The sequence below is a fragment of the Oncorhynchus mykiss genome, chromosome 18 (genome assembly GCF_057628025.1).
Source record: "Oncorhynchus mykiss isolate SJ-2025 chromosome 18, ASM5762802v1, whole genome shotgun sequence".
Classification (NCBI taxonomy): Eukaryota; Metazoa; Chordata; class Actinopteri; order Salmoniformes; family Salmonidae; genus Oncorhynchus; species Oncorhynchus mykiss.
The window spans coordinates 56,287,904-56,310,995 of record NC_143039.1 but is presented as its reverse complement, the minus strand read 5'-3'; the positions used below and the strand labels follow the sequence as shown (position 1 = coordinate 56,310,995).

General features: G+C 44.6%; 1 protein-coding gene across 14 annotated transcripts in view; it reads left to right on the top strand.

The window, feature by feature from the left end:
* Positions 1-23,092, top strand: part of LOC110496838 (receptor-type tyrosine-protein phosphatase U) — a 274,942-nt gene that overhangs the window by 150,868 nt on the left and 100,982 nt on the right. For all 14 annotated transcript variants that reach the window (XM_036952978.2, XM_090208832.1, XM_090208831.1 and 11 more), the window contains exon 3: positions 14,554-14,825. In XM_036952978.2, coding sequence (XP_036808873.2) covers positions 14,554-14,825 — 272 coding nt within the window. The remainder of the gene's footprint in view (positions 1-14,553; positions 14,826-23,092) is intronic.

Genomic DNA, 23,092 nt, shown 5'->3' with positions numbered 1-23,092 from the left:
CACAGTACTACATAGAGCCATGACTACAAGTCTAGACTATGGGAGGTGAACAGTACTACATAGAGCCATGACTACAAGTCCAGACTATGGGAGGTGCACAGTACTACATAGAGCCATGACTACAAGTCCAGACTATGGGAGGTGCACAGTACTACATAGAGCCATGACTACAAGTCCAGACTATGGGAGGTGCACAGTACTACATAGAGCCATGACCATGGAACTCTATTCCACATCAAGTAGCTCATGCATAGCAACACAAACACAGGCACAGACACGATAATATATGCACTATACATACACGTACACATGGATTTTGTGTATAAAGATATGAGGTAGTAGAGTAGGGGCCTGAGGACACACACTTTTACATTTGTTTTATTGTTTTATTGAACCTTTATTTAACTAGGCAAGTCCGAACAAATTCTTATTTACAATGACGGCCTACCCCGACCAAACCCGGACGACGCTGGGCCAATTGTGCGCCGCCCTATGGGACTCCCAATCTCAGCCGGATGTGATACAGCCTGAAATCGAACCAGGGACTGTAGTCTTGCACGGATATGCCTCTTGCACTTAGACCGCTGTGCCACTCGGGAGCCAACTTAATGTGTTGTGAAATCTGTTATGTATTGTAATGCTTTTAAAATTGTAAAAGTGCCTTAATGTAGCTGGATCCCAGGAAGAGTAGCTGCTGCCTTGGCATTATGGGGATCCATAATACATATACAAATACAGATGAACAATTAAACAAGCAGACTATTTTCTTTACACTTCAGATATGGTGTTTGATTATGTAGAAAACACTGTGAATTCAACATTTACTTTGAATTGCATATTCTGTTACACTGCAATATCCTCCATTTTGCACAGAAAATAAAGAGGATAATTGACATATTTCTGCACTAATATTGTCCCCTCTAGCTTCTCACAAAGTAAGCAAACTGTTTGTTTTTAATTACTTAGCGATGCTGAATGTCTGTGCACACCAGCCTGAGGCACTGGCCAGTTCTATTAATGGGCCTCCTCAAGTCTATGTTTCCTCCTTGGGCTTTCATTGGTTCATCCGTATCACTGATGATTTGTAGGCAGGTGTCCATAGTGGATGTGGCGAGGATTAGGGAGATACACTCGTAAACGCCTGATAGACTAGAGAACAGGGTGTTTTCCATGTGTGTGTGTGTGTGTGTGACGCTCGCAAACGTTTGATGAACTGATAGAACAGCGTGTGTTTTCCCCTCCTCAGCCGGAGATGCTTATTATGCTGATTTATGACTATTGATTTCAGTTTCCAACGGCTTTATTTGCTCGAAGCCATTCCCATTAAACTGCGGCTATGCAGGATGTGAATTAAGATTCTGGATTACAGTTGTATCTGTCTGAGTGATGGGTTTTCTCTCTGTGTGTGTGTGTGTGTGTGTGTGTGTGTGTGCGTGTGCGTGTGCGTGTGTGAGTGTGTGGTAGAGTGACGGCTAATGAATAAGTAAGCAGTGCGTGCCTCTGAAAGACTGAGGGGGATAAACAAACTTGAAGTAATGCCTGTTTTGTTTGGCCTTTTTTGAAACACACCGGCCAAGCCCATTGGCTGAAAGTGAGGCTTTGTGTCTGAGGAAACCAATCAGATCTGAGCGAGGATGTTTTGAAAAGTTCTTTGAAAAGCACATTTAGCCTTTTGTTTTGCCTTTTTTGGCCGTTGAGCTGCTCTCTCAACGGGATTTAAATAATTTGATTTGATTCATTGAGATTAGACTGGTGCCCCAAATTCACTCCATTGATTCAGTGATAGATTTCAAATGTAAACCACCTTATGTTTTAAAGCGTGCCGTGTGTTCTGGAATAGGATTAAAGAGAGACGCAGGCAATTGTAGCGTTGGCATATCCTCCTTTAGGGCAAGTAGAGTGTGGCATATCCTCTATAGGGCAAGTAGAGTGTGCCCCCTAATGCCCAAAACGTGCAACTAAACCAACAGTTATTACTTGTTGCTAGATATATTTAAGACAAGTTACTGGTTTGGATCTGATTAATATTATCATGGTGAAGATGTAGGCCACAGATTGACACTTACTATGGTATAATGTCAAGTTGATGCACTCGGGTTCAGATGCACTCAGCTGGGCTGTAACTGATACTGTCTTATCGCACCGACTGGATGTGGGGGGAGGATGGGAAGTGGGGGAAGCACTGGGCCCTGGTCCATACTGGCAGACCTCATACCTGGGCTGAGCATAAGCCACACTGAAGTGCCACTGATAGTCAGAGAGGGACAGACGGACAGACAGAGAAATAGGCTGTTCCATACAGTTCTTCTCTCATCTCAGGGCTGTTTTTATCAACCAGCCTCAGGTTATTCTACCTGAGAACACGAGTTGCAGGGCCCTGTAATAGCTCACCCTCTTCCCACCCAACCCAGTCTCCTTACAGGACATGGTTAGTGTCTTCTTTCGTCCTCCATGTCTCCTCTCCACAGAGACCTGATGTCTGAGGTGTTTCTGTGTCTCCGCTGTGGTTTTAGAAAAATACACAAATTTAAGAGATTGTCTCGTTCTCCTGTTTCCAGATCCTTGTTACAGTACAGACTGTACAAGCTGATCCATTTAGCTTGGTTCTGGATGTCACCATTTATTCAATCATATCCATTATGAGCCAAGAGATCAAGGAAAGGGCATAGTGATTTATAGATTTAATTTTTTGTGAAAAGTGAACAGCCATACAGGTATGAGTGGAATTGAGTCGTGTCCGTTGGACTGAGGATGGCAGGCAGGGTATATTCTCTCTGCAGAAATCAATATTGATTTACTAGCCAGCCAGTCAGCCACTCACCCAGCCAGCCAGCCAGCCAGCCAGACACCAACCACCCAGCCAGCTTCCAACCCAGCCAGCCAGCAATCCGAAACCCTCTCCAACCCCTGCCCCTGTCTACCAAAGCATCTCCATACTGTAACACTCCTCTCCTTCCCAGAAGCTCTCTCCTCTCTCTTTCTTTATTTCTCTCATTCCCTTTGTCTAACATGTGTGATCTACCACTTGTTTCATCTCAGTACCTTGCAGGCATTTAGAGAATGAACTCTCTGTTCTGTCTCTCTGTGTCCCTCCCCTCCTCTCCTTTTCTCAACCAGGGCACACTGCTCCCTTTTTCTCCATGGTGGGTCCCTGAGGAGACATGCTGCTAGAACAGGTGGCTCTGCAATGAACTCTGTCAGAGAGAGAGAGAGAGAGAGAGAGAGAGAGAGAGAGAGAGAGAGAGAGAGAGAGAGAGAGAGAGAGAGAGAGAGAGAGAGAGAGAGAGAGAGAGAGAGAGAGAGAGAGAGAGAGAGAGAGAGAGAGAGAGAGAGAGAGAGAGAGAGAGAGAGAGAGAGAGAGAGAGAGAGAGAGAGAGAGAGAGAGAGAGAGAGAGAGAGAGAGAGAGAGAGAGAGAGAGTTTTGAGTTTTTATAAAACCTTTATTTTTTACTCAAATGTTAACATAAAATAATGACACACTGCCTTTTCAGAAATAAAACAACAAATGTAATTCCTAAACAAAAATAAATACATAACATATACATTCAACTTATTTCAGCAGCAAAAAATAATTTCCCCTCCTCTACAAAACAAAGCGCTCCTTCGTAGGCCCACTTCTCCTCAAATAATAGGAGATCTTTTACAGCTGAAAAGAACTCAAAATCTACTTTTATTCTTGCTTTCACTAAACCTTTAAAAACACATCTTACATCCTGCCCATATCCCGTTTCTATCTTATGTTTCCTACTCAGAAAAATTGACATCTTAGCTTGTCCCAAAACAAAATTTAACATTTGACATTTTCTTTTCTGTTGTTTACTATAATGAAACCCCAAAATAAAAACAGTGTTATTGAAAAACTCCCCTACAGCTTTAAACAAAGATTCCAGCATTTCGAATAGAGATTTTATCCTCTCACACTCCATAAAACAGTGAAAAATGGTTTCTCTTATATTACAAAAAGGACATCCATCTCTAACATCTGAGTTAATAACAGATACAAAAGCATTAACTGCAATGATGCCATGTAAAACCCTCCATTGCATATCACCAGTACCCTTTTGTAACGGTGGTTTGTACAGTGCTCTCCATGCTGGCTTTACCTTGTCATCAATGCCCAATTTTACCCTCCATGGAGTATCTTTTCTATTTTTCAATTTATCTTTATTCAACACCTTGACACACCCTCTATACAATTCCTTCCCATTCACCTCATCCAAACCCACCTCCTCCAACCCTCTCAAATCCAGCAATAACGCCTTTCTTTCTGACTCTGGGATATTTGGTGTAATCCCTAGTTTTGGAAATGAGACGTCTTCATCTTGCACAATCTTCTTGTGGCTACTAAGCATACCCCATTCTTCCGCTGACAGAGCCTTCCTACAGCTCCCCAGCATTTGTCCGACAATCCTTTCCGACCTCATCCCCAAATGTTCTGCCATCCGTCTTCTATCCATTAAGGCGGGCCCAGCCATGGCCATTAACTGTCTTAAGGTGATGATTTTCCCCTTCACCAGAATCTTGGAGAAATGTGGAACAGCTGCAGTTGTACAGTCCAGTCTTGCCCCATACACCAGAGGTTCCTCCAACAGCCAATGCACTGACTCCGCTGAAGTTCTTCTGGACACCTTCATTACGCTCCACACTCTGAGAAGGCCTCTGTAAAACGGAGGTACTCCCTCCCTAGAAATCTGGCTACTATCAACCAGAAATAAAGCCTTCTTTAAACCTAATCCTCCAACCCGCTGTAATATAAGACCTGCCACCCCTCTCCACACCACATTTTCCGGTCCATAAAGCAACCTTTGAATAAACTGAAACCGGAAAGCAGCAGCCCTACTAGCAAGATGTACAAGACCTTGTCCCCCCTCCTCTTTTGACAAATACAAAACACTTTGTGGAACCCAGTGATATTTATCCCAAAAGAAATCCACAATAATTGCCTGTATCTTAGCCAGAAGGCCAGATGGTGGTTCTAAAACTGACAACCGATGCCACAGTGCAGATGCAATCACATTGTTAACTATAATAGTACGCCCCCTATATGACATACGAGATAGTAACCAACGCCATCTCCTCATCCTCCCTTCCACCATTTCAACCACCCCACTCCAATTTTTTTCCATAGTCCCCTCATCTCCTAGGTACACTCCAAGATACTTAAAACCTCCCTTACACCATTCTAGCCCCCCTGGCAAAGCCATGATCCCCCCAGACCATTCTCCAATCTGTAAAGCACAACTCTTTTCCCAATTTACCTTTGCAGAGGATATTCCCCTAAAACGATCAACCATTAGACTCAAACTATCCACCTCCGCTTGATTTTTCACTAGCACAACTACATCATCAGCATAGGCTGAAAGACGAATAGGAGGAATATCCTCTGAAAGGCACACCCCTGCAATACGACTTCTAATGCTATTTAGTAGTGGCTCTATAGCAATAGCATATAACATCCCTGACATAGAACATCCCTGCCTAATACCTCTACACACTTTAAAAGGAGCACTCAAACCACCGTTAACTTTCAATACACTTTCAATGTCACCATATATCACCTTTATCATGGCAATAAAACCAGAGCTGAACCCAAACGCTTCAAACGTGTGCCATAAATATTGATGTTCAACTCGGTCAAATGCCTTTTCCTGATCAATTGAAATTAGACCAGCATCCAACCCAATAGCCCTAGAGACGTCCAAAAAATCACGAATCAGAGAAATGTTATCCCCTATCTGCCTGCCAGGAACACAGTAGGACTGATCCGTATGTATGATTTGCCCCATCACCTCCCTCAGCCTGTTGGACAAAGCCTTTGACAATATTTTATAATCAGTACACAATAAAGCCACCGGCCTCCAGTTCTTCACCTCCCTCGGGTCACCCTTTTTAGGCAGTAGGGTGAGGACAGCCCTTCTGCAGCTTATTGGTAGTAACCCTCCGGTTAAACTATCATTAGCTACTTCTAACCAATCCTCTCCCAACATAGCCCAAAAAGACTTAAAAAAGTCAACGGGAAGCCCATCAATGCCTGGTGCCCTTCCATTTTCCATTCCTTTTAATGCAGTGTATAAATCCTGCAAAGACAATGGTTGCTCAAGCTCAACCTGAGCTTCTGCAGGCACCTTTGGGAGCCCATCAAAGAACTGCTGTGTCACTGTTTTGTCCTCTTTGTACTCACACTTGTAGAGCTCAGCATAGAACTCTACTGCCCTCTTTCTAATTTCACTAGGGCTAGTGAGCTCTTGTCCAACAGCTGATTTGAGACAATGAATAATTTTTCTTTGTCCATTCTTTTTCTCTAAACCAAAGAAAAATTTGGATGAGGCATCCATTTCAGATATGCCCTGAAATTTACTTCTCACCAATGCCCCCTGTGCTCTGATACCCAGCAGATCTGCCAATGCAGCTTTTCTCCTCTTGAGGGCCTGAGTATGGCCTCGATCTCCTGTGGTCTCAACCAACGTCATGAGTTCCACTATTTCAATCTCTAGGGCTTTCATTGATCTGGTGATATCCTTGGTGACATTCCTCGTGTATTGATTACAAAATTGTTGAATCTGGATTTTCCCTATATCCCACCATTGTTGAAGGGATACAAAACTGGCCTTTTGAGACCTCCACCTCTCCCAAAAAAAACTGAAACAATTCCTGAAGTGAGCATCACTCAATAAAGTTATATTAAAATGCCAGTATGTGCTTTTAGGTTTTACATCGTTAATGAACACCACCTCTGTTATTAAACAATGATCAGAAAATCCCACTGGAGTTATCACACTTGATTTACAGACCTGAGATTGATGCTCAAAAACATAAAACCTATCTAACCTGGCCATAGAGATGATGTTCTCTCTCACATGCGCCCAGGTGTACTGCCTTGTTCCTCCATGTTGACTCCTCCAAATATCACACAGTTCATTTGTTACAATAAGGCGTTTTAAAAACGTCCTTGAGGCTATATGAGGTTCTTGGTGATTTCTATCTAAATCACTAACTGTGCAGTTAAAATCCCCAGCAATAAACAAATAATCTTCTTTGTTACATTTCTCAATGGTATTTGATAATGTCTCTAAAAAACATACCCTCTCAACTGTCACCACTGGGGCATATACATTTATCAGACACATATTGATGTTTTCATACCTTGCTCTAACTTTTAATAACCTCCCCTCAACTACCTCTTCAACCTCATATGACAAAGGCAAAAACCCTTTTGAGAACAAGATAACCACACCCCCACTTTTTGAGTTTTTATGACTACACACCACTGTCCCCCCCCCACTCCTGTTGCCACATAACTTCATTTTCCAAATTACTATGCGTTTCTTGTAGAAAAATTATGTCACTTCCCTTTCCCCTCATTAACTCATACACCATGGCTCTTTTTTTAACATCTCTTGCCCCATTTACGTTTAAAGAAGAGATCTTAAAACTGCTCATGGATAAGAAAAAAATACAGAGGAAGATACAGCCACCACATCTCTTTACAGAGTTAAAACTGCAACTGAACTCTTTCATTTTCTTTAGAATTTGCATCACTTATTACTCTCGTGACCACTTTCTTGAGTCTAGCAATTTCAGGGCTTTTCAAACCTCCCCCTGTAATTTTTGACATCAGAAACTTTGCTGATTCAATAAACAATTCACGTTCAGGGAAAAAATCAGTTACATTGTAATCCTGCATATATTTCTTCCCTTTTGTCAACTTCAGAAATTGACGTATCTTCTCAATCCCATACCTCCCTTCCACCCCATCTATCTCACTATATTGTTGTGACGCGTCAGATGACTCACTCTCGCTATCCTCCCCAGAAGAAAACCCCATCTCTACAACCTGTTCATCTTCACCTGATTTATCCATCTCTACCTTTCTCTTAGAATTAGACCCTTCACCACCCCTTAAATTCTTCCTTTTACTCCTCGGTATTTTGAAAACATCCGCTTCCTTTTCCGTTATTTCAATCTCCTCTTGACCTCCAATTTCATTTTCCAGCACCACCTCAGCGATAGCAGTCGCAATCTCACCTAGTGTTTCCCCTCCCTCTTTGTTCTGATCTACCACAATTGCCCCCGTATCCACAATGCCTTCCTCTCCTACTTTTCCAACCACATCTGCCCACCTTCTCTCTTCCCCTACACCTGTAGTATTTTCATCCCTTCGCTGTGGTACGTTAGTTGCACCCGCACTAAAGCTACTACCAGGCTCAGCGCGTTCATTCTCGGGACAATTACGCACCAAATGCCCCTCTCTTCCACATCCAAAACATTTCATTGATTCAGTAGATGCATAGAAGACATAATCAAATCCATCAATCTTAAAACTAAACGCTAAATTCAGTTCATCTCCTTCCTTTTTTAAAATCATATGCACTTGTCTCCTATGAGACACGACATGTTTCAACAACGGAGATTTGCATCCAAAAAGAACCTTCTTTATTGTAGATACGATTTGACCATGACGAGATAACTCTCGCTCTAACACTTCATCTCTAACAAATGGTGGCACGTTAGAAAGCATAACTTTCTTCGCCGGATTCATAAGCGGAAATACCGGCGTCTGTGTCTCCCGCAACACAACACCCCTCTCAACTATCTTATTCACCTTTTCAATTGAATCTAAGAATATCACTACAGCGCTATTCATCCTTGAGGCTGATTTGATGCTATCATACCCAATGATAGCACCCACAGCCAAGCTACATTCTTCCACTGAACACCCAGCCGCAGCAGGAATTTTTACTCCATGCCTCCGACTAAGTTTTTCAAACTCTACATTTCCGCGAGTGGCCATTGCAACCAGCCCCACCCGCTGGTTGTGCCCTCGCGAAAAACCAACCTCAAAGATCCCACCACCCCTATACGTGCTTAGTGATAGTTAAACAATATACCCTTAAAACAACTAAACTAATCAATATATATATATGTACATACCAAAACCCAATAGAGTGAAAATAAATTTCATTCGCGCTCACAAACACTCTGCTTGACGACTCACTCCCAGCATGCACTCCGACGAGAGAGAGAGAGAGAGAGAGAGAGAGAGAGAGAGAGAGAGAGAGAGAGAGAGAGAGAGAGAGAGAGAGAGAGAGAGAGAGAGAGAGAGAGAGAGAGAGAGAGAGAGAGAGAGAGAGAGAGAGAGAGAGAGAGAGAGAGGATTCCTTAATACATTCACTGAGTTACTGTGTTGGTGCTGAGTTGAGAAAGAGAGGGGAGTCAGTAGTGTCAGCCCAAATGTTATCAGAACAGAGAGAGAGGGAGCGAGAAAGAGACAGATTGTGTGTCTGTGTGTTTGCTTTTGTGTGTGTGAATAATTGCGTGGGTGTGTGTGTTTGTTGACAATGCTGGTATAACTATAGTATAGCCTTGCTTACAGTGACTAGCTGTGATATTTACTATGCCAGCGGAAGAGGCTGTGTCATTCGTTATATAGTATCAATATCAAGTCAATACCTTGAAGTGTAGTAATGATTGCATGTTATTGAACCGAGTCCCGGTCGTCTGTTTGGATCCCGGCCCTCACCCTGGGAACCACGTTATCTCCCAGCCCAAGTGCCAGACGGACTCTGATTGTTTGTGTACGGAAGTTAGTTGTGTGTGTGTGTGTGTGTGTGTGTGTGTGTGGCTAGAGTCTCTCTCTCTATGTCACATTCATGAGCAGCTGGTGTTGGTTAGCCCATTTCCCATTTCCACAGCATAAGCACTGTGTCACTTTGTAAATGGCAGAATCTGCATCGGTGCCTTTCGGCCCCAGTGAACACAACAAACATAGCACAGGCCTGCGACCTCAGTACCCTGCCAACCAGCGATACAGATTACACAATACAGCAACACACGCAAAGACAAACAGAAAGGCAAGTCTGCGAGTTCCCAATCATCACCTCTACCGCCATTCAGAGATCAGGTGAGGGTAGCCTGAGGTTACAATATAAAACAACTAAAACAAAAAACAAATGAAACTGAAAAATACAAAACAGAAAGTTCCAGACTGACCTTCTCTCTTACACACACACACACGCACGCACGCACACACACACACAATAATCAAGGCCAATTGGACTCACACCAACACCAAGATGATTCAAAATAACAGGAAGTCATTGAACTAATACTGTGAACGATGGAATGTTCTGGCTTATATGCATGGCCGAGTTATACAAAACAGTATTGATGGGAGCAAAGGCAGAAACGCTTCAGAAAAATGGTGAAGGGAGAAATATAAAAATAAAGGCAACAAACGTTGAGGCACTCGCTATCTCGCTTCCTCTCTATCTCTCTCTCTCCCTTACCCCCCTCTCTTTCTTCTTCGCCTTCTCTCTCTCTCTCTCTCGCTTCCTCTCTATCTCTCTCTCTCCCTTACCCTCACTCTCTCTTCTTCGCCTTCTCTCTCTCTCTCTTCCTCTCTAACTCTCTCTCTCCCTTACCCTCCCTCTCTCTTCTTCGCCTTCTCTCTTTTCTCTCTTTAATTCTCTCTCTCTCTCTCTCTCTCTCTCTCTCTCTCTCTCTATCTCTCTCTCTCCCTCACCCTCCCTCTCTCTTCTTCGCCTTCTCTCTCTCTCTCTCTTCCTCTCTAACTCTCTCTCTCCCTTACCCTCCCTCTCTCTTCTTCGCCTTCTCTCTTTTCTCTCTTTCGTTCTCTCTCTCTCTCTCTCTCTATCTCTCTCTCTCTCCCTTACCCTCCCTCTCTCTTCTTCGCCGTCTCTCTCTCTCTCTGTTCCTCTCTCTCTCTCTCTCTCTCTATCTCTCTCTCTCCCTTACCCTCCCTCTCTCTTCTTCGCCTTCTCTCTCTCTCTCTCTTCCTCTCTAACTCTCTCTCTCCCTTACCCTCCCTCTCTCTTCTTCGCCTTCTCTCTTTTCTCTCTTTCGTTCTCTCTCTCTCTCTCTCTCTCTCTCTCTCTCTCTCTCCCTTACCCTCCCTCTCTCTTCTTCGCCTTCTCTCTTTTCTCTCTCTCTCTCTTTTTTTCTTCTCTCTCTTCTATATCTCTTTCTTTTCCTTCCTACCTCTCCCACCCCCTCTTTCTTCCTCATCTCTATATCTTGCTCTCTCTCTCTCTCTCTCTCGCTCTCTCTCTCTCTCTCTCTCTTTTCCTTCTCTCCCTTCCTGCCTCTCCCTCCTCCTCCCCTTCCTCCTGGTGTGTGTGTGATAAAAGCAGTGACACTTGTGACTCTGGGTCCCATCCTACGCTATATCTGACGTTCAGATAGGAAGTGCAGGGATTCGGGGCTGTGCGCTAATCTCTTAATGTATGTTCCCTTGTGTGTGTGTGTGGTGTGTGGGGTGTGTGTGTGTGTGTGTGTGTGTTTATGTGATTGTGTGTGTGTGTGGGTGTGTGTGTGTTTTATGTGATTGTGTGTGTGTGTGTGTGTGTGTATTCCCTCATCCTTGGCAGGGCTAGCCAGGGTCCCAGAGGAAATAGATGGCGCCTTATCTGCCTTTATGGATTTATATTTTTAACCCAAGTTGGGTATGCTTCTGTGTGTGTTTGCCTCTCAATGTGTGTGCGCTTGCCTCTATGTGTCTGCATGTGTGTCTTGCTCCTCAAGGATGGACACGGAAGGTTATCAGAAGGCATTTTATTTAATAGAAATGCTATCAATGACGTGCTAATTGAGGCATTAATCAAATTAACTGACTCAAGCAAGCTCAGGTGAATTATGATCATTTGGTATGTTTAGCAGAAATGAACCCATGTCTTTACGCTCACCTTGAGCTTTAACACTCTCTGAAAGAGATGTCGAGGACAGTTCATCATATTAGCTCTTGATGAAAAATAATATGATTCCGTTATTTGTTTGTTTGTCGCCTACAGACTCCATCTTAGCAAGTCCCTCGTTTGTCAGTTGAGTTTCATCTGATAACTGATGGATTTCCTAATATGGATGCCGTAGTGTTGTTCCTAAGTCACCACTAGGTGGCTTTCAACAGTGAGATAGAGGTATAGCTGCCTCAGTCAGTGTAATAATGTAATGCATAGATAGATAGACTCGAATACATCTTAATTTGATTTCCATACCGGCTCCAAGGCCTGTCAGAATTAGTTAGACATATTTTAATCTTCAATTGTTCTCTAAGTCTTTCTTCTACCACTGTTCAACAACTAGAAACTTCCTGTTTTCAGAGAAATAATTGTATGAGATTGTGTTGCAGTTTGTAAACAAGACAATGCGTTAACATTGCTATGGCAGGATCAATTAAATTCCAGCTAATATCTTGGTTGTCTAACTTTTGGTCATAGCACTCATCTTATACCCTCCTCATAGCAGATCTCCCTCTCACACACATAGGCCTGTTACCTGGTCTCAAATCTCAAACAGGGAAGGGAGAGGTAGTTCAGTGTTGTGCTGATCTAGCGAGAAAAGCAATTTAGCCTCCTGGCCCCACAAGCCTTCAGGAGTCTCCACACATCAGAGGCATGGTGGCAGTGAGGGCCCAGGGGCCAGTACAGGCCAAGTCAATGCCTGCCCTGATCCAGCTCTGGATGTTGGTGAGACTCTAAGGAAAGCAAGGGGAAGATCAATGTTTTCTGAGAATACTGCCTGCGAGTCCCCCTGAGAAAGAGAAGCTGCTAGTAGGAAATTACTGAAGGCTTGACTGTTCTGTCCAGGCTGGGTTCAGGGTCGGGGTCAGGGAAGAGAGGATAGGAGAGGATGAAAGAAGAGACCAGAGGGATGTTTTGTCCAGACGGATCAGGAAAGAGAGAGGAAAGGGATGTAGGGATGTTTTGGACAGTAGAGCGGATTCAAGGTTTTGAGACAGTAAGAGGTTTTTTAACACTGAGCAGCCCTGTGCTGTGACCTGGCTGATGGTTGGTTTGGGGAATCAAAACTTTTGATGCGAAGAACTCTGAACTTTCTTACATTTCTTCCTTGTTCTGACTGTGACTCCTCCCCTTTGGATGAGCAAGCAAAGCAAACTGACAAGACCAGGGTTTCATTGAACCAGCACAAGCTTTTGTCTGTGTTACCTTCTATTGGGTGTGTTTTTCCACTCTGATATGGGCAAAAGTAGGATTGCAAAATTCCCAGGTTTTTCAGAAATCCTGGATGGAAGATTCCCAGAATCAGGAGGAAATAAGCAGGAAATCCTGAATCGTTCAACCTGGATCTCTGGAAAACCATTTCATTTTGGGAAAGTTACTGGAATTGTGCAACCCGAGGGCAAGGTGTTGAGGAAAGGCAGCCTGTCTGAAAGGCATGTTGAGGTCACAGTGTTGAAGCTATAAAGACAGGTCACATGCTGTACCTCCTCCCTATGAAGGCAGACAGCACCAGGCTGAGGCCAGGGACAGAGAGAGATAAGGTCCCAAAGGAGCTCTAGTATCTTAATCACTCTACCTGCCAAGGAGAGAGGGAGGAGAAGGAGAGATGGAAAAGGAGGAGGATAAAGGAGGGGAGCTCTCACTCAGTGGGATTTGGACCTGAGCCCATCGCAATTTGTGTGTGTGTGTGTGTGTGTGTGTGTGTGTGTGTGTGTGTGTGTGTGTGTGTGTGTGTGTGTGTGTGTGTGTGTGTGTGTGTGTGTGTGTGTGTGTGTGTGTGTGTGTGTGTGTGTGTGTGTGTGTGTGTGTGTGTGTGTGCGTGCGTGCATGTGTGTGCGTGCATAATCTCTGGTGTTCAAAGTATTCCCTAGGTTGCCATTGCAGCCTAATAACAGTGTCAGTGTGATTAATGGTAGTAGGAGTGGCACGGCACTGAGTCCCTGATTACACACTCATTCAACTACATTACCCAACCTGCCCTGCCCTTCCATAGGGAATACACTACAGCCATGTCTTTAAAGCACTTAGAAGATTCCTTTGGTAACAGGATCCAATACTGTGACCCAGTGATCATTTTTAGAAGATTAGAAAGGTTTAGAAGGGTTAGAATGATACTCTGTTCCCCATGATACTCTGTCCCCAATCTGGTGTGATCAACATGGACATCTCCCTATCACTCGTTCTCTTTTTCTTTTAGTCATTCTCTTTCTGGTTGATCTCTCTCTCTCTCACTCTCTCTCCTCCACTGCGGTGTGTGGACAGCTGTAAAGGCAAATATCTGTCTTTGTTTGTCAGATTGTCTGTTTGACACCCGTGTGATGGCCAGGCAACAGGCTACAGCCCTGCTGTCTGTCCACCACACAGAGCTTTGAACAGGGGACATCTGAGGCCTTATGGCAGACAAAGAAGCCCTTATAGGGCCAGAGAGAGAGGAAGAGAGAAGTAAAGAGGGGTAGGGACTAGAGCAGGCTGCTGGGGGGAGGACTGCTCATAATAATGGCTGGAATGGTTTCAAAGGATGTGTTTGATGTATTCAATACCATTACATTTATTCCGTTCCATCCATTATTATGAGCCCGTCCTCTCCAATTTAGGTGCTACCGGCCGCCTGTGGTAGAGACGGAGGTAGAGCAGAGAAAGGTAGAGGGTTGAATCCTAACTTGGTATATATGGTCAGGCTTTACCTCAACTCAGACTATTGCTCAAATCATGAAGGAGATATTCCTAAAGTTACGTCTCTGTTGACAGGAATTCTGTTATAATCATCTGACCCGGTCTCCTCCCTCCTCTCCCCTAGGCTCGTTCATGATGGTGAACTCGTCCCAGCATGCTGCGGGGCAGCGGGCTCACCTCCTCCTCCATTCGTTGAGTGAGAACGACACGCACTGCATCCAGTTCAGCTACTTCCTGTACAGCCGCGACGGCCACTCCCCCGGGGAGCTGCAGCTCTACATCCGGGTCAATGGGGGGCCGTGGGGCAGTGCCGTGTGGAACGTCTCCGGGTCACATGGGCGCCAGTGGCACCAGGTGGAGCTAGCTGTCAGCACATTCTGGCCCAGCGAATACCAGGTGAGCGCTAATAATACATCTGCTGTGTTAACACAAACAGTATAGTAATTCTATGTCTAATACTACTCCATTAGCACCTTCCAGGCCCAGCAAATACCAGGGGAGAGACAATGCTATGCTAATGCTACATTAATATGGCTCTATAACCAGGTTAGGGTGAGTGGCACCAGGTGGAGCTAGGGGATTCCAGATTTTCATATCGTCATACCGTCCTTCTCTCACCCCAGGATTTACGGTATTACCAGCTTAGTACACAAGGGGGTGCAAAAAAAAAGCGCATTGGGTGTTGATTACCAGAATGCTAACAAAATGAGCACAAGGAATAGCACATTTCCATGGAGGATGTTAGCTAAATATGCTACCGAGTGCAAACTAAAATAAATTAATTGTAAAGACAGGCAATCCAGCTCATAAAGTTTTACATACAGTACCAGTCAAAAGTTTGGACACACCTACTCATTCCAGGGTTTTCTTTATTTTTTACTATTTTCTACATTGTAGAATAATAATGAAGACATCAAATCTAAGAAATAACACAAACGGAATCATGTAGTAACCAAAAAAGTGTTAAACAAATCTAAATATATTTTATATTTGAGATTCTTCAAAGTAGCCACCCTTTGCCTTGATGACAGCCTTGCCCACTCTTGGCATTCTCTCAACCAGCTTTATGAGGTAGTCACCTGGAACGCATTTCAATTAACAGGTGTGCCTTGTTATTGAAAGTTAATTTGTGGAATTTCTTTCCTTAATGCATTTGAGCCAATCAGTTGTGACCCATTTTAGGAAGCTAGGCATATGTCACGGTCACTACTTCACAGGCGAACCGTTAGAACGTGAACTTTAAAAAAGAATCTAAATGTGTTTTTGGGCAGAAATGCCTTCTCGAACATACAAACATGTATTCCATCTGCAAATATGAATAACATTGTCAAATTACGAGCCTAGTTGGTTTAGCCAAAGAAAAAGCGAGCAAGCTTCCTATCCATGATTGGCTGAAATAATGAGTGGGCTGGACATGTCGAGAGATGAGTTTGGATTGGTCTGCCATATACTGTAGCATGCTTCTGTCTATTTAAGCTGGTCAGTATGTCTAGGTCATCCTGTCTAACGCAGTTTTTAAAAAATGTACTGTGTATTAAAACTGCATAAGTGTTGCTCTCCACTTTCTGGAGGGCTGAGTTTGGAAATCAGTGGTATCGAATTAGCTCTTCACACTAAGGGCAACCATGGCATCCGACAGGAGATGGGAGGTCACTCCTCCGACAGGAGGAGCTAATGCCTAATGTTAGCTAGCTAACATTGAACCTGGTTGGTTAGCTACCTGCAGATTCATGCAGGGTAGTAACTACATGTGCTGTATTTATGGTTCATTGTTTACCTAGCTAGCTAGCTAGCTACATGTCTTAACAAAGACTCCACTATGCAAGTAACCATTTCGGGTGAGTTCATAAATTCAGTCTGGCCATCTACTCCGATTTCAGAGCACTCTCGTCTGAATGTGCCAGAGAGCACAGAATAACTGATGAATTTACAAATGCTCAACACCCGTTGAATATGGCCGGTGTCAGTAAATGTCACTAAACTCATCGGCCAGAGCGTCCTCTGTGCGCTCTGAACACGAAACGCTCTGAATTTACAAATGGACAATCTGACAGCACAGTTGCAGTCACCAACACTCTGGATAACCTAATAGCCTAACCAGCTCTGCTAGGGCGAGTAATGTTCAGTGAGCTGTTCTCTCTATCACTTAGATGTCTGGAAGTAGCTAGCAAGTTAGCTTGGGTGCTATGATGAAAGTGGTTCTCATGAGGACAGCCACAGGAAAAGAAGCCTCAAAGTTACCTCTGCTTCAGAGAATAAGTTCATTAGAGTTACCAGCCTCAGAAATTGCAGCCCAAATATTGGCTTCACAGAGTTAAAGTAACAGACACACCTCGAGGAGACTGCGTGAATCAGGCCTTCATGGTCCAATTGCTGCAAAGAAACCACTACTAAAGGACATAAATATTAAGAAGAGACTTGCTTTATCCAAGAAACACGAGCAATGAACATTAGACCGGTGGAAATCTGTCCTTTGTTCTAATGAGTCCAAATGAGATTTTTGGTTCCAACCGCCGTGTCTTTGTGAGACACAGAGTAGGTGAATGGATGATCTCTGCATGTGTGGTTCCCACATGAAGCATGGAGGAGGAGGTGTGATGGTGTTGGGGTGCTTTGCTGGTGATACTGTCTGTGATTTATTCAGAATTCAAGGAACACTGGTCATTTTGGATGTTTTTCTAAAAATAAAAAAATAAAAAGACTACGTCCAGCTTTCGCTCCACAGACTAGTATATGGCAAGTTAAACTTAGGGAATTCTGCATTTTTTTTTACACAGGAACAAAATATGCATCTTATAAGAAATATCTTGCTGCATTTTGTAAACACAGATGTAAAATGCTTCTTATTGGAATTTCTGCCGGCATCAGACTAATTTTGTGATTCAGTTGCACTTCTAAACTCGGATGAGAATTCACAGGCATTCTATCAGCAGACAGCGTTCTGACTGATGTGGAGATACTTTTCTCCAGTACTTGTCTCGGTGTAGCCAGCCTATTTTTCTCCAGTAAAATGCAAGATTAACTTTAAGAAAAAACATTAGGACCTGTAGCTGGCCTCATTCTTTCTATGCTATGCCTAAACATTAGAAATATGAATGCCATGGATTGTTTATTTTTTAAAAAGGCCTTGGTTCTTCATTGTAAGCTCATTTACTTGTGTGGCTGCCAGCCAAATAGCTTTGCACTTCTAATGTCATCTGATGAAAATGTATCTATTTTCTACCTAATGTGTTGCACCAATGTATTTTCTCTGAAGGAAAACTATAGTTGCACGTCTGCCTTGATCAACATCATCGGCAAAGATGTTGTTTGGCGTTAACTGCCTTGCTCAAAGGCAGAATGGCAGATTTTTCTACCTTGCTGGCTCTGGATTGGACCAGCAACCTATTAGTTACTGACCCAATGCTCTTATTCCCTAGGTTACCTGGTTGATTGGTTGGTTGATTGATTAAGAACAGAACATTGGCTTTTAGAGCCGTCACACATAGAGTATGTTCTATACTGCAGCTGAGAAACTATGCCAGAGACCAGCCGCTAGTGGGCCACCACATGCTTGCTAGCTGGGAAACATCATGTCCTTGATTAGTTTCATCTGTTGTGCTTGTGCTGCTTGAATAGAAAAAAGATGTGCAAACTACCAGATTGTCCCAGAGGAGCGGGTACTGCTGCACTATGTCATCGTGACAACATGGGAATATAAATGTGGTATAGTAGTGTATTTGTCGTATATTTACCTGTATGACTTAATGTCCCCCAGTGCAGCAGAGCAATCAATATCTCTTTGTTCTGCCCTGTGTTTAGTTGATGGTGTTGTTATGGCTATTGTGTGTGTGTGTGTGTGTGTGTGTGTGTGTGTGTGTGTGTGTGTGTGTGTGGTGGGCTATTTGGAGGCAGCCTCATTAAATCCTGTGATTTATACCTCTAGCCGTCTCTCGTTTGCCCTCCTCCAAAACGCCCTTTAACGAGAAGCCAACAGCTGTATGTATGTGTGTGTGTGTGTGTGTGTGTGTGTGTGTGTGTGTGTGTGTGTGTCAATGGCAGCAGTAAAGGATTGTGGGGGTGAGTGTGGGTTGGCTGAACAGTCAATTGACCTCAATTCCATGTGACCCTAAGTAGAGGAGTGTTTTCCTCCATAACCTTGGTCTCCTCTCAGAGCTCCATGCCTGGTCCCAGACCCATCTCAATAAATCAACACATACTTAATGAGATTAGGCCCCGGTGTGGATCAATGCTGTGTGTTGTGTGGTAGTATCCTCAGCTCTGCTGTCCTAGGCCTCGCCAACAACACAACCCCAAAGTGATTAAGAGTTAATGATTTTCTTCCTCTCTTCTGCGACATCAAAAGGTTCTCTTACCACCACTACAGTCTCCCACGTTTTTCTCACGGTGGAAGGGGATATGGGATATGGGGGCGTTGGTATAATAAACAATCAGACCAAGCCTTGCCTGGGCTGGTGGTTTGGTGAAAGTAGAACTGTGTTTGTTGAGTCTGTCTGAAAACAGCGGTACAATTTACCACCCAGATAATATGTGTGTACGCTGAAGCAGCCTGGGTGTGGTGTGTCATATAAGTGGAAATGAAGACCTGTGGGTGGGTGTGACGTCTTAAGTCTCCCCCCGGGTACGCAGACAGACTGCTTTGTTGGTCCCATAGAGCAGTACGAGGTTCTGCTGCAGGTAATGAGGCCCTGCAGAGATGAGTCTCTTGCTGCACTGTGAAGAGGGGGACAGAACAGAATAGAATAGAATAGAACACAGCCTGGGGCGGGGCGCATTGCCTGCCTGACTCTCAATGCCTCCCATTTGCTCTCCCCCTTTCCCCCTCTCCTCTCCCTTTCTGTCCTCTAGTCCTCTCCCCCTCTCTGCCATAATCTATCTTCTACTCTTTCCCCCTCTGTCCTCCTTTCCCTTTCTCTCTCTCTGTCACGGCTCAAAGTGCTAGTGAAGGCCCCAGAGGGCCCACTCATCCAATCCCACAGATAAGGATCACTGTCCCGCAGTCCCAGCCAACAGATCGGCCCCACGGGACCCTGACCAACAGCCAGGAACAGACAGACAGTGAAGAGAGAATAAAGAGCAGAGAGAGAAGAAAAGAGAACGGGACTGCTTCACAGGGCTTTAAAATAGAGAAGGGGAGAGCAAGAGAGAGAGAGAGAGAGAGAGAGAGAGAGAGGGACAGAGATGGGGGAGTGGGATTGAGAGGGAGGGTGTTGAGATGGAGATTAGGTATCACTGAGAGGCCCCCAGGGGCCAGAAGGACACAGACTGGAGGAGAGAGATAGACTATGTGCTCTGTAGCTGGAGATTAATCAGAGACTGAGCTAGCTATAGCCATCCACAGCGATCACAAAGAAGAGAGCAGTCAGTGAAGTGCTATTACCATTGATTGTTTCTGCCTCAAGTAATAGTAGACTATTCAAATGTTTCTTGTCGACTAGAGTGTAGGTGGGAATCTTGTTACTTTGGTATCAACAATGACGAGACAGCCTACAGGGAGGAGGTGAGGGCCCTGGTGGTGTAGTGCCAGGAAAATAAACTCTCCCTCAACATCAACAAAATGAAGGAACTGGTCGTGGATGTCAGGAGACAGCAGAGGGAGCACAGCCCTTATCACATCGATGGGACTACAGTGGAGAAGGTGGAAAGCTTCAAGTTCCTCGGCGTACCCATCACAGACAATCTGAAATGGTCCACCCTCACCGAGAGTGTGGTGAAGAAGGCGCAACAGGGCCTATTCAACCCCAGGAGGCTGAAGAAGTTTGGCTCAAACCTTTACAGTTGCACAATTGAGAGCATCCTGTCAGGCTGTATCACCGCCTGGTATGGCAACTGCACCGCCCACAACCGCAGGGCTGTCAAGAGGGTGGTGCGGTCACCGGGGTCACACTGCCTGCCCTCCAGGACACCTACGGCACCCGATGTCACATGAAGGCCAAAAATATCATCAAGGATATCAACCACCCAAGCCACTGCCTGTTTACCCCGCTATCATCCAGAATGCGAGGTCAGTACAGGTGCATCAAAGCTGGGACAGAGAGACTGAAAGACTGCTTCTATCTCAAGGCCATCAGACTTTTAAATAGCCATCACTAGCCGGCTACCACCTGGTTACTTAACTCTGCACCTTAGAGGCTGCTGCCCTGGAATCACATGGAATGACTGGTTACTTTAAAAATGGTTTACTTTATTTATTAATTCCATTATTTTACTTTTAGATTTGTGTGCATTGTTGGAAAGTGTTAAATACTACTGCACTGTTGGAGCAGGGGACACAAGCATTTTGCTACACCCGCAATAACATCTGCTAAATATTTGTGTGACCAATCAAATTTGATTTGATTGTATCAGTGGCAGGTGACCTGTCCCAGTCTTTTGATATTTTAAAGAGGGAGAGATGAGGTGATTGAGTTTAAATGAAGAGGTAGCAGCAAACACTATCAAAACATTTGATGAAGCTCTCAAGACGTTCTCCTCCTCGTTTTGTGAAATATTTTGCTTGGGAACAAAGTCAATAGACGTTGCAGCACTAAAGACTAAAGAGGGATAAAGACAGAGAGTGATCACAGTGGCCCTGAGACTGAGGTGTCTGTCTCTCTCTCTCTAACTCTCTGTCTGTCTTTCTCTTCCTCTGTCTCTCTCTTTCTCCCCTCTGTCTCTGTCTCTCTCTCTCCTCTCCCCACTTCTCCCTTGGTCTCTCTCCCCTCTGTCTCTGTCTCTCTCTCTCGTCTCCCCACTTCTCCCTTGGTCTCTCTCCCCTCTGTCTCTGTCTCTCTCTCTCGTCTCCCCACTTCTCCCTTGGTCTCTCTCCCCTCTGTCTCTGTCTCTCTCTCTCCTCTCCCCACTTCTCCCTTGGTCTCTCTCCCCTCTGTCTCTGTCTCTCTCTCTCCTCTCCCCACTTCTCCCTTGGTCTCTCTCCCCTCTGTCTCTGTGTTTCTATCTAACTATCTCTCTCCCCCCCCTCTCTCTCTCTCTGGTTGAGCTCTGAATATTCATGGCTCTTGGTGCAATCAGTCCTGGACAGGCTCAGAGAGACGAGGGACAGGGGGATGGAACCAAGCCAGGAGACGGAAGGCATAGAACTCTCTTTCTCACACTCTTTCTTTCGCCTTTTCTCCTCTTCCTCTCTCTCCAATTCACTACTGCTCTCCTCTTAATCTCTCTGTCTTAATTCTGTGTATCTTGCCTTTCACATTCCCTTCATCTCTTTCCAACTCTGTCTCCCTTCCTCTATACCTCCTTCCTCTTCTCCTTCATCACTCAATTCCTCTCTGTCCATCATACCCAAGTGCACCCCATTTCTCACCGCTCAACCCAATCCAACTATGCACACACAGGCCTGCAGGCACACAGGCACGGACACACGGAGGCGCACCTACATGCACACATACTGAGAATATGGTGCAACCATAAACAAGCTCATATATGCTACATGTAGTTGTGTGTCCCCAATTCCCTCAGCCTACTAGATGAACAAGGTCCACTGGATCCCAGGTCATATATTACTGTCTTTTACTTCCACAATGTCAATACCAGTCAATACCATTCCACCCTCATCCCACTTTATTAACCAAAACAAATCCATCAACAGAAGATTGTGGACAATAACTGTACAACACGTTCCTGTTTCTCTAACGACTGTTTCTGAAGCTGTTGAATTAATTTAAACACTTGTGTGGATCGATGGAGTCTGTCAGTGTACAAATTAAAAGCATAAATAACAACTCCCATAGCGATAAAAATTAAAAACCAGAATCAAGAAATATTAATTAGCCAACAAATCCTCTCTTTATTGCAATTCTTTATCGACAGTCGGCCAGCCAGTCTGCTAGCCAGCCAACCAACAAACCAGTCAGCCACCAAACCAGCCAGCCAGCCAGCCAGCCAGCTCCCATACAAAAGGGAAAATAAGCAAACATAAATATGGGTCGTATTTACGATGGTGTTTGTTCTTCACTGGTTGCCCTTTTCTTGTGGCAACAGGTCACAAATATTGCTGCTGTGATGGCACACTGTGGTATTTCACCCAGGAGATATGGGAGTTTTGTTCTGTTTTCTCATGACTTGGTTGGGTCTAATTGTGTTGCTGTCCTGGGGCTCTGTGGGGTCTGTTTGTGTTTGTGAACAGAGCCAGCCACCAAACCAGCCAGCCAGACAACCTACCAGCCAGCCAGCCAGCCAGCTGATTGCATGTATTCCCTTTGAGGACGGGGAAGGGAACAGGGCAGGGATGCAGCATAGAGAAGTGTGTAATTCTGCTCCATTGAGTTTTACAAAATGAACTGAACTGGTGCTGTAGCAGCTAGGGGGAGAGGGAAGCTCATGTTCAAATGTATCAGTGAATGCTCTTTCTTTTTTACCCCCCCGAACCAACCACCAACATTGCCTTCCATGAATTCTCTGTACCCATCCTGCTGTGTACTTGGCTTTTATCCCTCTTCTTCCTCCTCCTCTTCCTCCTCCTACATCCCTCCTCCCAGTGTCTGAAGGCAGTGTTTTTGTGATCCACATTCAGAGTTTGGTGTGTGTTATTATTTCCCCCATCTCTCTGCTTGGATGATGAAACACCTCTGTAGCCTGAGAGACAGACAGCGGTAGGCACAACGCAGCAGCACCCCACTAGTTTCAACAAGCCTGGCCTTGATTTTCACATCACTGTTGTTTTT